General features: G+C 42.3%; 2 protein-coding genes across 2 annotated transcripts; both read left to right on the forward strand.

Annotated features, from left to right (window-relative positions):
- Nucleotides 1-4,500: 4,500 nt before the first annotated feature.
- On the forward strand, nt 4,501-9,080 carry LOC118796072 (toll-like receptor 13). The gene is made up of 6 exons (XM_036554903.1): nt 4,501-4,516; nt 5,027-5,454; nt 5,704-6,671; nt 8,137-8,234; nt 8,586-8,755; nt 9,033-9,080. Exons 1-6 carry the CDS (start codon nt 4,501-4,503, stop codon nt 9,078-9,080), a joined length of 1,728 nt encoding a protein of 575 aa, XP_036410796.1.
- Nucleotides 9,081-11,658: 2,578 nt separating this feature from the next.
- LOC118796073 (toll-like receptor 13) lies at nt 11,659-13,344 on the forward strand. The gene is made up of 2 exons (XM_036554904.1): nt 11,659-12,123; nt 12,373-13,344. The coding sequence occupies exons 1-2, from the start codon at nt 11,659-11,661 to the stop codon at nt 13,342-13,344; spliced, it is 1,437 nt and encodes a 478-aa protein (XP_036410797.1).
- Nucleotides 13,345-17,957: the final 4,613 nt, after the last annotated feature.

A 17,957-nucleotide genomic window follows, 5' to 3' on the forward strand; every position in this document is an offset into this window, starting at 1 on the left:
GAAGAGAAGTCCACAGAAGCTGGCCCAATGAAATCACAATGCGTTTGGAGACAGGAATTGTGTTTTCATCAATGGGCATTTCCAGCGTTGTGTCCAAGAGTGAAGTAGTGTCCTGTTGTCATCATGTTATATTGGTTTTGGCATAAACTAAAATGAAAGAAACTGAATATTTGCTATATATGCTCAATGGTAAGCAAGAAAGCTTTCTACAACATTTCAGAAAATCAGCCCAGAGAATAGTTAATCCTATGGACACAGCCAATGCCAGTCGCCAAGAGGGTTTTAAACTCTGCAGGCAAAAAACAATGATAAGATAAGAGTGTCAGGTGTCTGGGCTGTGTACCTTACTTTGCTGTATATATTACGCTTAGAAAGTACCTTTCTGAGAGGATGGTCTGGCTTGTAGCGGACATCATGTTTTGCAGTGGTGATTTAACTTTTTCTTTGAAGCAAGAATCCCACTCTGGTAGGTGGTTATTGAAGATCAGAGTGCACAATCTGTAAAATGGACTTAGCATACCAAGAAGTTTGCCTTGTATACGTGTCCTCTGCAAGGAATACAGTCAAATGAGTCTAGATTGTCTTAAGCAGAATTGTTACAGGGGTATACGTTGTTGTTTAATAGTTTTGAATTCATGTGTAGCAGACTAGATGAAGACCACTGTGACTGAAATGTTTTAATTCATTAAACACATTAAAACATTAAACATTCATTAAACCATCTGATGATGTTTTTGTAGTGTAATGATTGGTGATGAAATAATTAGACCTTCATCTAAAGTGTTATCATCATCACAATTGCTGTTACAGCCTATTAGGTGCTGAACATTATTGTTCACCTTCAAAATAAGAATCAAAGGACTGCACTCTTCAGATCAGACTTATACCCCCTGTTGGACAATAAATTTTCAGATGAATTCTCATTCATTCCGATGTATTCAGTAATAAACCTTTGCCTTCATCTTAACTGAAATGTGAAGTGAAAACTTCACAAAATAAATTTCAGCTTAATGATGATGAAATTAGCTGTTCATAAACAGTTCTAGCTTCATGAATCTTGGGTAAATATGTACGATAGTTTACTGCAGATGGGAGATGTTTATTACTGTTCCCTCCTGACTTTCTTTCAGTACATATTTTACTCTAGCTTACCTGCATAAAAAAAGGTTTATTTTGTTCTGCCTTTTAATGGTTTTAAGCAGCTTTAGGTGGCTCTCCGAGCCTGGTCAGCGTGTGTTTTAAATCTTACTCTTGTGGTCCCCAATATCTTTAAATGAAAGCAAAAGGGTCCAGCTGGGTAACAGCTGTACACATGCACATGTTAATGTCATGGTTTAGCAGACCCGGACACCGAACTGCCCTGACCACCGTCGGCCCACCACAACACGAAACCAGGTAGGTAGCAAAAACCAAAACTTTGTTACATGTTGGGGTTAAAATCTTACATCATGTAATCCATTAAAGAGAGCACACCCTGGAGTCACCCCCTTTGCCTGCTCTTCCCGCTGTAAGCCCCACGGGAAGCTTGGCCCATCCCTGCTGAAGGATAGCGCCCCCCACAGGTAAGTGCACACACTCCAACACACAGCACACGGTGGCCCCCTCACACCCTCACACTCTGGCAGAAAGCAAACACTGCAAATTCCCTTCACAAGCTGCAGTTGGCGCCTCCCTCTGGCCAGGGTGAGCTGGTCTTGAATCGGGGCTGACCGAGTGGGGGGTCACAGGCTGGCACAGGGAGTGCTCACATGCACACTCAATACAAACAGGCGTTGCTGCTGATCACCTCTCCCCCAAGTAGCAACGCCAAAAATAAAAGCAATCTCATAATCAAACATAAACTAACAAAAAAAATCCCCAAAACACCCTCGTGTCCCCAATAAAATAGCGTCCCTTGGCTGTCCGGATGCCAGGCTCCACGTAGTCGTGCTGCCGGGTGAGACGACGCCGCCTCCACGATCTGATCCCTCGCTGCCCCGACAACTCCTGTGAATGTGAAGAGGGAACTGAGAAACCAGCACAGCCACCCCTGGTCACAGACACACACGCCTCGTGCAGGACTGAATGCAACACAGTCCTTGCGGTAAGCAGGGCGGTCGCTGCTTCTAATTGCGCCAGTCGATAAGCCGGGCAGCAGCTTCCCCGCAGCAGGTCTGTGGTCAACAATCTTCCTCCTCCCCGGCTCTCTGCTCCGCCAAAGTTCCGCCCTGCCGAAGTCCTGCATGAACACAAAAACACGCGACCGAAGAAGGAAAAATACCCCAAAGAACCTAATAAAACAAAAGAAAAACCCCCCAAAAAACAACTTAGTACATGCCAAGACAGAGCGCTTCCCTATGCGCTCCTGCTGCTTTTGTCCAGGCGGCTGACGTTTTTACCACCCCAACCCGCTGCCTTGTAAAAGGCTGAGAAGCTCCCTGACACGCCCAGCTCACAGGCGCCTGGCATAACTTGCTCGTTATTCTATCATTCAATTACCGCTGTGCCACACCCACATGCAACTCCCCGGGCTGCGCAAATCACCGCCCGACATAAGCATACATTCATGCAGACATGCAGACAAATTCACACATGCACTTACACACATACGAACACTTGCATCCAATATGTGTTCGCACACTCATGCCTACACATGCTCATGAACGTGCATACAGGTACAAGCATATACACATACACAGTACAGTCTAGTCTAGGCAGCAGAGAAGGCCTTTGGAAGAGGCGAGACAATATACATTTACATTTACAATATTTACAATATACCTGTATGAGGGGAAACAGCATTTTCTTTTTATCTTAATGTACATCACATTATTGTCATTTTAGCAGACACTGTCCTTCAGAGTAACTAACATAGGTTACAGCTGTTACATGTTATGCATTTATGCAGCTGGATATTTATTGAAGCAATTGTGGGTTAAGTACCATGGCCAAGGGTAAAACAGCAGTGCCCCAGTGATGAGTCAAACCAGCAGCCTTTTTGTTATGAGCCCTGCACCTTACCACCATGCCACACTATTTTTGAGACTATTGTAATAAGGACAACTTCAAGTGATGTGTCTGTCATGTGATTGTGCTTTTGTTGTTGCATTGAAATATGCATGTAAAAAATAAAAAAGTAAAAGTAAACTGGACTGGTTGCTGGGACATGCTGGGCTACATACAGCACATTAATTTTTGACAAACGCTGTACATCTGCTCTGGCTTGTTTTTTTTTTTGGTTTATCGTCTTTTTGGTGAGAGCGATGATTTGAGCATTAAAGATCACCCCGCTGTGGTTTGAGCCAGGACATATTTAAACTCTACCCAGTTCTCTTGGACTCATTAGGTGGACCTTTTAGAACGGACCGGTCTATTTTCTTGAATTTATTCACACGCAGGCTGGACAGGAGTAAAGTTTTAAAAAAAAAATTAAAAAGAAATGACTAAACTGATCATACAATGCCTTTTGCAACAGTGCTGCTCTCTGTCCTCACTGTGGTTTCAAACACGTTTACTTTGCTTGTCCATCACACATTAATAAGGAACTGAAAGCATAGGGCATGGTCTGCCTCGAAGAAAGAAACGCAAGCGTCGCAAGCGCTCAGGGAAGGGCACAGCTAACAGCCACCATGCTTAGCGTACATTTCAGCTTCTCTGGTCTTCTGCAGCCAGCAACAATGACCACAAAAATCGAATGATCTTACAATAGGAAATATTTTGTAAGTCCTTGCAACTCTTGCAAGGAAATGAGCGATACTTGTCAGTTTCCCATTTGCAAGGCAATGAGGTGATACTCTGAAGGAACCCAAGCTTTGAGCTGATAGAAAGACGTCACAACCTGAAAACATCTCTGCAAGAAAACATCACACAGGAAAGATGAGGCTCATCAGCTCTGGGCTTGCACTGGGCCTTCTTTGGAGTTTACACACCTGGGGCTGGATGTCTAAGAAATGTAAAATCATTGATGGATCTGAAATGAACATTTATGTGAACTGGCATTGTAAACCAACAAAATATACTGCAGAATGTCACGACATCACAGATTTCAAGAAGGATCTCGCTGGGCTTCCAGCACATCTTCAGTCCATTGTGATCTACGCACGACAGACGTTTATCGGCCGACTGTCACCAAATACATTTTCTGCATTTCACAATTTGGAGAACCTGGCCATTTCTGCCTGCCTTACGGAAATTCTTCCAGGAACTTTTCAAGGGCTGACAAACCTGCAGTGTCTAAAGTTACTGTCATATGATGTTCCTGTCTGTTCTGATACTTCCATCAAGAAACATACATTCAGTGACCTACCCAACCTGAGAGTATTACAGTTATATGATTACAGAATTTCTGCAATAAAACCAGAGGTCTTCAGTGAAGCTCCACAGATAGAAGAACTCGTCATTTTTGACTCTGGTATGCAAGAAATAACAGATGTACTCTGTAGGGTAATAAATGTCACATCACTGAAGGAACTTCATATTGGAACTGAAACACAAATTCTGAAATACAGAAACTGTTCATCTATGAATATAACAGTTGGTAAGCTACCTGATTTTTATAGTCAATATGTTTATTTATATTTGTACAACATAAACTTTATCGAAAAGGATGCTCTGAAATTTCTTAGAAATATAAGATACCTCTATATAGATAACAGCACCTTGCGGCTAAATCAGCTCCCTATGTCTGGTTTAAGAAGAGTCTTTTCCTTTGAATATTCCACAACTGCAGAAATTGATTTGGAAAAAATATGTAAAACAGTGTTGATATTCTCCATTAAACATCTTTCTTTGGAATTTGAAACAATTATCAACCACTCAGTTTATACTGTTAAAAACTGTATAGGACTCAGAAGTCTCATGTTACATGGTCACAGAGCAGTTCTAGATTTAAATTTTATTCATGCTCTAAAGAACCTTACAGAATTACATGTGACACGCAATAACTTGAGTACTTCTGAATTCAACTTACTTTGCAAATATCAGTCTGATCCCATAATATCATTGAACAAAATGTTTTTAATATCCTGTGAAATAAATATCATCACAGCAAGACATTTCATTTGTTTACCGAATCTGAAATATTTAGATTTGTCTCAAAATTACATAGACAAGATTGACAATTTTGCTTTTCAAGGATTGCAAAGATTGCAAGTCTTAAACCTCAAAAGCAATAAGATTTCACACATTCAAAGTCATTTTTTTTCAGAGTTGTATGACTTAAAATGTCTTATAATTGAAGAAAATTCCTTGACCAATATTGAAGAACTCTCCTTCACACATCTAGTGTCCCTTCAACAACTCTCTTTGGGAATCTTACAACTCAAAGATTATCAATCAAAGGTAGAACTGAATTTAACTTACCTATTCAACAGCATTCCAAGTGGATTAACAAATTTAAGTATCAGTTCTGGAGTGCGGCCTCTCCATGTAATTATTGGCAGTGACAGCAAACCACAAGCAAACCTCACCCTCAGCATAACAGGGGAGACAGTTTCCTTTGAGGATTGTGAAAGACCATTTTTTGAATCCATTACCAAAGTTTATGCTCAGACTGGTCAATTACTTTGTGGATCTTCTTTCATGGGAAAATACTTACGGTTTGTTGAAGACTTTGAATATGTTTCCAGTTTTACGGCCAACTATTTAGACTTAACCGAAATTAATCACCTTGTCTACCTGAGGAGATTGATATTGAGCCAGATTGACTTCAATCGTCAACCCAACCTTCATGTCATGTTTCACAACCTGACTAAGTTGGAAGTGCTACACTTGTATGACTGTCGAATTGATTCCTTGGAGCAAGGACTGACAAAAGACCTCAAATCATTGACTAAGTTATTTTTACGTATTGAAAATACTTTCAACATGATGGAAAGCTTTACTGAACACACAATGCAGCTAAAGTATCTGTACTTTTATGATTCAAAACTGTATTGTCATTGTGACAATGCTTGGCTCATTCAGTGGGCAAAAGAACAGAGGAAAAGAGAACTTATAATGGCCACTTCTTTGGACATACTGATATGTGAAAGTGACAATAATGACTTGAACTTTGTTACATATGTTCAACACAACTGCTCCACAGAAGTGGAGTTTGTACTGTTTGTGTCGTCAGCGTTTGGGCTGTTCTTTTTCATCCTGGTTGTGCTGGTTCACCGCCTGGCCAGTGCGTACCTCCTTGCTCTCTTTTATATCGCCCGTGGCTGGCTGGATGAGGCTTTCCATCGTGGAGCTGGGACACAGTACCGCTATGACGCTTTCGTATCCTACTGTGGAAAGGATGAGCGTTGGGTGTTTGAGGAGCTGCTGCCCAACCTGGAGGAGCGAGGCCCCCCTTTCCTGCGCCTCTGCCTGCACAATCGAGATTTCCAGCTGGGGAAAGACATCGTGGACAACATCACAGACAGCCTCTACAGCAGCCGCAGGACCCTGTGCCTGGTCAGCCGACACTACCTCCACAGCAACTGGTGCTCCCTGGAGCTGAGGCTGGCCACCTACCGCCTGCTGGTGGAACGCAAGGACATTCTGATCCTGGTTTTCCTGGAGAAAATTCCCCCTTTCCAGCTGTCAGCCCACCATAGGATGGCAAGACTGGTGAAAACCCGGACTTACCTAGACTGGCCACAGGACCCAGATCAGCGTGTAATGTTCTGGGACAGGCTTAGAGCCAAACTTGCACCTTCAGGAGCTGTGTGAGTCCACAGAAGCTGGCCCAATGAAATCACAATACGTTTGGGTACAGGAATTGTGTTTTCATCAATGGGCATTTCCAGCGTTGTGTCCAAGAGTGAAGTAGTGTCCTGTTGTCATCATGTTAGTCTTGGTTTTGGCATAAACTAAAATGAAATAAACGGAATATTTGCTGTATATGCTCAATGGTAAGCAAGAAAGCTTTCTACAACATTTCAGAAAATCAGCTCAGAGAATAGTTAATCCTATGGACACAGCCAGTGCCAGTCGCCAAGAGGGTTTTAAACTCTGCAGGCAAATAACAATGATAAGATAAGAGTGTCAGGTGTCTGGGCTGTGTACCTTACTTTGCTGTATATATTACGCTTAGAAAGTACCTTCTGAGAGGATGGTCTGGCTTGTAGCGGACATCATGTTTTGCAGTGGTGATTTAACTTTTTCTTTGAAGCAAGAATCCCACTCTGGCAGGTGGTTATTGAAGATCAGAGTGCACAATCTGTAAAATGGACTTAGCATACCAAGAAGTTTGCCTTGTATACGTGTCCTCTGCAAGGAATACAGTCAAATGAGTCTAGATTGTCTTAAGCAGAATTGTTACAGGGGTATACGTTGTTGTTTAATAGTTTTGAATTCATGTGTAGCAGACTAGATGAAGACCACTGTGACTGAAATGTTTTAATTCATTAAACACATTAAAACATTAAACATTCATTAAACCATCTGATGATGTTTTTGTAGTGTAATGATTGGTGATGAAATAATTAGACCTTCATCTAAAGTGTAATCATCATTACAATTCCTGTTACAGCCCATTAGATGCTGTACATCATTGTCCACCTTCAATATAAGAATCAAAGGACTACACTCTTCAGATCAGGCTTATACCCCCTGTTGGACAATAAATTTTCAGATGAATTCTCATTCATTCCGATGTATTCAGTAATAAACCTTTGTCTTCATCTTAACTGAAATGTGAAGTGAAAACTTCACAAAATAAATTTCAGCTTAATGATGATGATATTAGCTGTTCATAAACAGTTCTAGCTTCATGAATCTTGGGTAAATATGTACGATAGTTTACTGCAGATGGGAGATGTTTATTAGTGTTCCCTCCTGACTTTCTTTCAGTACATATTTTACTCTAGCTTACCTGCATAAAAAAAGGTTTATTTTGTTCATGTTCTGCCTTTTAATGGTTTTAAGCAGCTTTAGGTGGCTCTCCGTGCCTGGTCAGTGTGTGTTTTAAGTCTTACTCTCGTGATCCCCAATTCTTTAAATGAAAGCAAAAGGGTCCAGCTGGGTAACAGCTGTACACATGCACATGTTAATGTCATGGTTTAGCAGACCCGGACACCGAACTGCCCTGACCACCGTCAGCCCACCACAACGCGAAACCAGGTAGGTAGCAAAAACCAAAACTTTGTTAAGTGTTGGGGTTAAAATCTTACATCATGTAATCCATTAAAGACAGCACACCCTGGAGTCACCCCCTTTGCCTGCTCTTCCCGCTGTAAGCCCCACGGGAAGCTTGGCCCATCCCTGCCGAAGGATAGCGCCCCCCACAGGTAAGTGCACACACTCCAACACACAGCACACGGTGGCCCCCTCACACCCTCACACTCTGGCAGAAAGCAAACACTGCAAATTCCCTTCACAAGCTGCAGTTGGCGCCTCCCTCTGGCCAGGGTGAGCTGGTCTTGAATCGGGGCTGACCAAGTGGGGGTCACAGGCTGGCACAGGGAGTGCTCACATGCACACTCAATACAAACAGGCGTTGCTGCTGATCACCTCTCCCCCAAGTAGCAATGCCAAAAATAAAAGCAATCTCATAATCAAACATAAACTAACAAAAAAGAATCCCCAAAACACCCTCGTGTCCCCAATAAAATAGCGTCCCTTGGCTGTCCGGATGCCAGGCTCCACGTCGTCGTGCTGCCGGGTGAGACGACGCCGCCTCCACGATCTGATCCCTCGCTACCCCTACAACTCCTGTGAATGCGAAGAGGGAACTGAGAAACCAGCACAGCCACCCCTGGTCACAGACACACACGCCTCATGCAGGACTGAATGCAACACATTCCTTGCGGTAAGCAGGGCAGTCGCTGCTTCTAATTGCACCAGTCCATAAGCCGGGCAGCAGCTTCCCCGCAGCAGGTCTGTGGTCAACAATCTTCCTCCTCCCCGGCTCTCTGCTCCGGCAAAGTTCCGCCCTGCCGAGTCCTGCATGAACACAAAAACACGCGACTGAAAAAGGAAAAATACCCCAAAGAACCTAATAAAACAAAAGAAAAACCCCCCAAAAAACAACTTATTACACGCCAAGACAGAACGCTTCCCTATGCGCTCCTGCTGCTTTTGTCCAGGCGGCTGACGTTTTTACCACCCCAACCCGTTGCCTTGTAAAAGGCTGAGAAGCTCCCCGACACGCCCAGCTCACAGGCGCCTGGCATAACTTGCTCGTTATTCTATCATTCAATTACCGCTGTGCCACACCCACATGCAACTCCCCGGGCTGCGCAAATCACCGCCCAACATAAACATACATTCATGCAGACATGCAGACAAATTCACACATGCACTTACACACATACGAACACTTGCATCCAATATGTGTTCGCACACTCATGCCTACACATGCTCATGAACGTGCATACAGGTACAAGCATATACACATACACAGTACAGTCTAGTCTAGGCAGCAGAGAAGGCCTTTGGAAGAGGCGAGACAATATACATTTACATTTACAATATTTACAATATACCTGTATGAGGGGAAACAGCATTTTCTTTTTATCTTAATGTACATCACATTATTGTCATTTTAGCAGACACTGTCCTTCAGAGTAACTAACATAGGTTACAGCTGTTACATGTTATGCATTTATGCAGCTGGATATTTATTGAAGCAATTGTGGGTTAAGTACCATGGCCAAGGGTAAAACAGCAGTGCCCCAGTGATGAGTCAAACCAGCAGCCTTTTTGTTATGAGCCCTGCACCTTACCACCATGCCACACTATTTTTGAGACTATTGTAATAAGGACAACTTCAAGTGATGTGTCTGTCGTGTGATTGTGCTTTTGTTGTTGCATTGAAATATGCATGTAAAAAATAAAAAAGTAAAAGTAAGTTGGACTGGTTGCTGGGACATGCTGGGCTACATACAGCACATTAATTTTTGACAAACGCTGTACATCTGCTCTGGCTTGTTTTTTTTTTTGGTTTATCGTCTTTTTGGTGAGAGCGATGATTTGAGCATTAAAGATCAACCAACTGTGGTTTGAGCCAGGACATATTTAAACTCTACCCAGTTCTCTTGGACTCCTTAGGTGGACCATTTAGAACGGACCGGTCTATTTTCTTGACTTTATTCACACGCAGGCTGGACAGGAGTAAAGTTTTTTAAAAAAATAAAAAGAAATGCCTAAACTGATCATACAATGCCTTTTGCAACACTGCTGCTCTCTGTCCTCACTGTGGTTTCAAACACATTTACTTTGCTTGTCCATCACACATTAATAAGGAACTGAAAGCATAGGGCATGGTCTGCCTCGAAGAAAGAAACGCAATCGTCGCAAGCGCTCAGGGAAGGGCACAGCTAACAGCCACCATGCTTAGCGTACATTTCAGCTTCTCTGGTCTTCTGCAGCCAGCAACAATGACCACAAAAATCGAATGATCTTACAATAGGAAATATTTTGTAAGTCCTTGCAACTCTTGCAAGTAAATGAGCGATACTTGTCAGTTTCCCATTTGCAAGGCAATGAGGTGATACTCTGAAGGAACCCAAGCTTTGAGCTGATAGAAAGACATCACAACCTGAAAACATCTCTGCAAGAAAACATCACACAGGAAAGATGAGGCTCATCAGCTCTGGGCTTGCACTGGGCCTTCTTTGGAGTTTACACACCTGGGGCTGGATGTCTAAGAAATGTAAAATCATTGATGGATCTGAAGTGAACATTTATGTGAACTGGGATTGTAAACCAACAAAATATACTGCAGAATGTCACGACATCACAGATTTCAAGAAGGATCTCGCTGGGCTTCCAGCACATCTTCAGTCCATTGTGATCTACGCACGACAGACGTTTATCGGCCGACTGTCACCAAATACATTTTCTGCATTTCACAATTTGGAGAACCTGGCCATTTCTGCCTGCCTTACGGAAATTCTTCCAGGAACTTTTCAAGGGCTGACAAACCTGCAGTGTCTAAAGTTACTGTCATATGATGTTCCTGTCTGTTCTGATACTTTCATCAAGCAATTTACATTCAGTGACCTACCCAACCTGAGAGCATTACAGTTATATAATTACAGACTTTCTGCAATAAAACCAGAGGTCTTCAGTGAAGTGCCACAGATAGAAGAATTTACCATTTTTGACTTTGGCATGCAAGAAATAACAGATGTACTCTGTAGGGTAATAAATGTCACATCACTGAAGGAACTTCATATTGGAACTGAAACACAAATTCTGAAATACAGAAACTGTTCATCTCTCAATATAAAAGTTGGTAAGCTACCTGATTTTTTTAGTCAAAATATTTCTTTATATTTGGGCAATATAAACTTTATCGAGAAGGATGCTTTGAAATTTCTTAGAAATATAAGATACCTCTATATAGATAACAGCACATTGCTGCTAAATCAGCTCCCTATGTCTAGTTTAAGAAGAGTCTTGTCCTTTAAATATTCCACAACTGCAGAAATTGATTTGGAAAACATATGTAAAACAGTATTGATAATATCCATTAAACATCTTTCTTTGGAATTTGAAAAAATTATCAACCACTCAGTTTATACTGTTAAAAACTGTATAGGACTCAAAACTCTCATGTTACATGGTCACAGAGCAGTTCTAGATTTAAATTTTATTCATGCACTAAAGAACCTTACAGAATTACATGTGACACGCAATAACTTGAGTACTTCTGAATTCAACTTACTTTGCAAATATCAGTCTGATCCCATAATATCATTGACCAAAATGTTTTTAATATCCTGTGAAATAAATATCATCACAGCAAGACATTTCTTTTGTTTACCGAATCTGAAATATTTAGATTTGTCTCAAAATTACATAGACAAGATTGACAATTTTGCTTTTCAAGGATTGCAAAGATTGCAAGTCTTAAACCTCAAAAGCAATAAGATTTCACACATTCAAAGTCATTTTTTTTCAGAGTTGTATGACTTAAAATGTCTTATAATTGAAGAAAATTCCTTGACCCATATTGAAGAACTCTCCTTCGCACATCTAGTGTCCCTTCAACAACTCTCTTTGGGAATCTTACAACCCAAAGATTATCAATCAAAGGTAGAACTGAATTTAACTTACCTATTCAACAGCATTCCAAGTGGATTAACAACTTTAAGTATCAGTTCTGGAGTGTGGCCTCTCCATGTAATTATTGGCAGTGACAGCAAACCACAAGCAAACCTCACCCTCAGCATAACAGGGGAGACAGTTTCCTTTGAGGATTGTGAAAGACCATTTTTTGAATCTATTACCAAAGTTTATGCTCAGACTGGTCAATTACTTTGTGGATCTTCTTTCATGGGAAAATACTTACCGTTTGTTGAAGACTTTGAATATGTTTCCAGTTTTACGGCCAACTTTTTAGACTTAACCGAAATTAATCACCTTGTCTACCTGAGGAGATTGATATTGAGCCAAATTGACTTCAATCGTCAACCCAACCTTCATGTCATGTTTCACAACCTGAGTAAGTTGGAAGTGCTACACTTGTATGACTGTCGAATTGATTCCTTGGAGCAAGGACTGACAAAAGACCTCAAATCATTGACTAAGTTATTTTTACGTATTGAAAATGCTTTCAACATGATGGAAAGCTTTATTGAACACACAATGCAACTAAACTATCTGTACTTTTATGATTCAAAACTGTATTGTCATTGTGACAATGCTTGGCTCATTCAGTGGGCAAAAGAACAGAGGAAAAGAGAACTTATAATGGCCACTTCTTTGGACAAACTGATTTGTAAAAGTGACAATAATGACTTGAACTTTGTTACATATGTTCAACACAACTGCTCCACAGAAGTGGAGTTTGTACTGTTTGTGTCGTCAGCGTTTGGGCTGTTCTTTTTCATCCTGGTTGTGCTGGTTCACCGCCTGGCCAGTGCGTACCTCCTTGCTCTCTTTTATATCGCCCGTGGCTGGCTGGATGAGGCTCTCCATCGTAGAGCTGGGACACAGTACCGCTATGACGCTTTCGTATCCTACTGTGGGAAGGATGAGCGTTGGGTGTTTGAGGAGCTGCTGCCCAACCTGGAGGAGCGAGGCCCCCCTTTCCTGCGCCTCTGCCTGCACAATCGAGATTTCCAGCTGGGGCAAGACATCGTGGACAACATCACAGACAGCCTCTACAGCAGCCGCAGGACCCTGTGCCTGGTCAGCCGACACTACCTCCACAGCAACTGGTGCTCCCTGGAGCTGAGGCTGGCCACCTACCGCCTGCTGGTGGAACGCAAGGACATTCTGATCCTGGTTTTCCTGGAGAAAATTCCCCCTTTCCAGCTGTCAGCCCACCATAGGATGGCAAGACTGGTGAAAACCCGGACTTACCTAGACTGGCCACAGGACCCTGATCAGCGTGTAATGTTCTGGGACAGGCTTAGAGCCAAACTTGCACCTTCAGGAGCTGTGTGAGTCCACAGAAGCTGGCCCAATGAAATCACAATGCGTTTGGGGACAGGAATTGTGTTTTCATCAATGGGCATTTCCAGCGTTGTGTCCAAGAGTGAAGTAGTGTCCTGTTGTCATCATGTTAGGCTTGGTTTTGGCATAAACTAAAATGAAATAAACTGAATATTTGCTGTATATGCTCAATGGTAAGCAAGAAAGCTTTCTACAACATTCCAGAAAATCAGCTCAGAGAATAGTTAATCTTATGGACACAGCCAGTGCCAGTCTCCAAGAGGGTTTTAAACTCTGCAGGCAAATAACAATGATAAGATAAGAGTGTCAGGTGTCTGGGCTGTGTACCTTACTTTGCTGTATATATTACGCTTAGAAAGTACCTTTCTGAGAGGATGGTCTGGCTTGTAGCGGACATCATGTTTTGCAGTGGTGATTTAACTTTTTCTTTGAAGCAAGAATCCCACTCTGGCAGGTGGTTATTGAAGATCAGAGTGCACAATCTGTAAAAAGGACTTAGCATACCAAGAAGTTTGCCTTGTATACGTGTCCTCTGCAAGGAATACAGTCAAATGAGTCTAGATTGTCTTAAGCAGAATTGTTACAGGGGTATACGTTGTTGTTTAATAGTTTTGAATTCATGTGTAGCAGACTAGATGAAGACCACTGTGACTGAAATGTTTTAATTCATTAAACACATTAAAACATTAAACATTCATTAAACCATCTGATGATGTTTTTGTAGTGTAATGATTGGTGATGAAATAATTAGACCTTCATCTAAAGTGTTATCATCATCACAATTGCTGTTACAGCCTATTAGGTGCTGAACATTATTGTTCACCTTCAAAATAAGAATCAAAGGACTACACTCTTCAGATCAGACTTATACCCCCTGTTGGACAATAAATTTTCAGATGAATTCTCATTCATTCCGATGTATTCAGTAATAAACCTTTGCCTTCATCTTAACTGAAATGTGAAGTGAAAACTTCACAAAATAAATTTCAGCTTAATGATGATGAAATTAGCTGTTCATAAACAGTTCTAGCTTCATGAATCTTGGGTAAATATGTACGATAGTTTACTGCAGATGGGAGATGTTTATTACTGTTCCCTCCTGACTTTCTTTCAGTACATATTTTACTCTAGCTTACCTGCATAAAAAAAGGTTTATTTTGTTCTGCCTTTTAATGGTTTTAAGCAGCTTTAGGTGGCTCTCCGAGCCTGGTCAGTGTGTGTTTTAAGTCTTACTCTCGTGGTCCCCAATTCTTTAAATGAAAGCAAAAGGGTCCAGCTGGGTAACAGCTGTACACATGCACATGTTAATGTCATGGTTTAGCAGACCCGGACACCGAACTGCCCTGACCACCGTCAGCCCACCACAACGCGAAACCAGGTAGGTAGCAAAAACCAAAACTTTGTTAAGTGTTGGGGTTAAAATCTTACATCATGTAATCCATTAAAGACAGCACACCCTGGAGTCACCCCCTTTGCCTGCTCTTCCCGCTGTAAGCCCCACGGGAAGCTTGGCCCATCCCTGCCGAAGGATAGCGCCCCCCACAGGTAAGTGCACACACTCCAACACACAGCACACGGTGGCCCCCTCACACCCTCACACTCTGGCAGAAAGCAAACACTGCAAATTCCCTTCACAAGCTGCAGTTGGCGCCTCCCTCTGGCCAGGGTGAGCTGGTCTTGAATCGGGGCTGACCAAGTGGGGGGTCACAGGCTGGCACAGGGAGTGCTCACATGCACACTCAATACAAACAGGCGTTGCTGCTGATCACCTCTCCCCCAAGTAGCAACGCCAAAAATAAAAGCAATCTCATAATCAAACATAAACTAACAAAAAAGAATCCCCAAAACACCCTCGTGTCCCCAATAAAATAGCGTCCCTTGGCTGTCCGGATGCCAGGCTCCACGTAGTCGTGCTGCCGGGTGAGACGACGCCGCCTCCACGATCTGATCCCTCGCCGCCCCTACAACTCCTGTGAATGCGAAGAGGGAACTGAGAAACCAGCACAGCCACCCCTGGTCACAGACACACACGCCTCGTGCAGGACTGAATGCAACACATTCCTTGCGGTAAGCAGGGCGGTCGCTGCTTCTAATTGCGCCAGTCCATAAGCCGGGCAGCACCTTCCCCGCAGCAGGTCTGTGGTCAACAATCTTCCTCCTCCCCGGCTCTCTGCTCCGCCAAAGTTCCGCCCTGCCGAAGTCCTGCATGAACACAAAAACACGTGACCGAAAAAGGAAAAATACCCCAAAGAACCTAATAAAACAAAAGAAAAAACCCCCAAAAAACAACTTAGTACACGCCAAGACAGAGCGCTTCCCTATGCGCTCCTGCTGCTTTTGTCCAGGCGGCTGACGTTTTTACCACCCCAACCCGCTGCCTTGTAAAAGGCTGAGAAGCTCCCCGACACGCCCAGCTCACAGGCGCCTGGCATAACTTGCTCATTATTCTATCATTCAATTACCGCTGTGCCACACCCACATGCAACTCCCCGGGCTGCGCAAATCACCGCCTGACATAAACATACATTTATGCAGACATGCAGACAAATTCACACATGCACTTACACACATACGAACACTTGCATCAAATATGTGTTCGCACACTCATGCCTACACATGCTCATGAACATGCATACAGGTACAAGCATATACACATACACAGTACAGTCTAGTCTAGGCAGCAGAGAAGGCCTTTGGAAGAAGCGAGACAATATACATTTACATTTACAATATTTACAATATACCTGTATGAAGGGAAACAGCATTTTCTTTTTATCTTAATGTACATCACATTATTGTCATTTTAGCAGACACTGTCCTTCAGAGTAACTAACATAGGTTACAGCTGTTACATGTTATGCATTTATGCAGCTGGATATTTATTGAAGCAATTGTGGGTTAAGTACCATGACCAAGGGTAAAACAGCAATGCCCCAGTGATGAGTCAAACCAGCAGCCTTTTTGTTATGAGCCCTGCACCTTACCACCATGCCACACTATTTTTGAGACTATTGTAATAAGGACAACTTCAAGTGATGTGTCTGTCGTGTGATTGTGCTTTTGTTGTTGCATTGAAATATACATGTAAAAAATAAAAAAGTAAAAGTAAGTTGGACTGGTTGCTGGGACATGCTGGGCTACATACAGCACATTAATTTTTGACAAACGCTGTACATCTGCTCTGGCTTGTTTTTTTTTTTGGTTTATCGTCTTTTTGGTGAGAGCGATGATTTGAGCATTAAAGATCACCCCGCTGTGGCTTGAGCCAGGACATATTTAAACTCTACCCAGTTCTCTTGGACTCCTTAGGTGGACCATTTAGAACGGACCGGTCTATTTTCTTGACTTTATTCACACGCTGGCTGGACAGGAGTAAAGTTTAAAAAAAAAAAGAAAAAGAAATGCCTAAACTGATCATACAATGCCTTTTGCAACACTGCTGCTCTCTGTCCTCACTGTGGTTTCAAACACATTTACTTTGCTTGTCCATCACACATTAATAAGGAACTGAAAGCATAGGGCATGGTCTGCCTCGAAGAAAGAAACGCAAGCGTCGCAAGCGCTCAGGGAAGGGCACAGCTAACAGCCACCATGCTTAGCGTACATTTCAGCTTCTCTGGTCTTCTGCAGCCAGCAACAATGACCACAAAAATCGAATGATCTTACAATACGAAATATTTTGTAAGTCCTTGCAACTCTTGCAAGTAAATGAGCGATACTTGTCAGTTTCCCATTTGCAAGGCAATGAGGTGATACTCTGAAGGAACCCAAGCTTTGAGCTGATAGAAAGACATCACAACCTGAAAACATCTCTGCAAGAAAACATCACACAGGAAAGATGAGGCTCATCAGCTCTGGGCTTGCACTGGGCCTTCTTTGGAGTTTACACACCTGGGGCTGGATGTCTAAGAAATGTAAAATCATTGATGGATCTGAAGTGAACATTTATGTGAACTGGGATTGTAAACCAACAAAATATACTGCAGAATGTCACGACATCACAGATTTCAGGAAGGATCTCGCTGGGCTTCCAGCACATCTTCAGTCCATTGTGATCTACGCACGACAGACGTTTATCGGCCGACTGTCACCAAATACATTTTCTGCATTTCACAATTTGGAGAACCTGGCCATTTCTGCCTGCCTTACGGAAATTCTTCCAGGAACTTTTCAAGGGCTGACAAACCTGCAGTGTCTAAAGTTACTGTCATATGATGTTCCTGTCTGTTCTGATACTTCCATCAAGCAACATACATTCAGTGACCTACCCAACCTGAGAGTATTACAGTTATATAATTACAGAATTTCTGCAATAAAACCAGAGGTCTTCAGTGAAGTGCCACAGATAGAAGAATTTACCATTTTTGACTTTGGCATGCAAGAAATAACAGATGTACTCTGTAGGGTAATAAATGTCACATCACTGAAGGAACTTCATATTGGAACTGAAACACAAATTCTGAAATACAGAAACTGTTCATCTCTGAATATAACAGTTGGTAAGCTGCCTGATTTTTTTAGTCAAAATATTTCTTTATATTTGGGCAATATAAACTTTATCGAGAAGGATGCTTTGAAATTTCTTAGAAATATAAGATACCTCT

The sequence above is a fragment of the Megalops cyprinoides genome, chromosome 20 (genome assembly GCF_013368585.1).
Source record: "Megalops cyprinoides isolate fMegCyp1 chromosome 20, fMegCyp1.pri, whole genome shotgun sequence".
NCBI lineage: Eukaryota > Metazoa > Chordata > Actinopteri > Elopiformes > Megalopidae > Megalops > Megalops cyprinoides.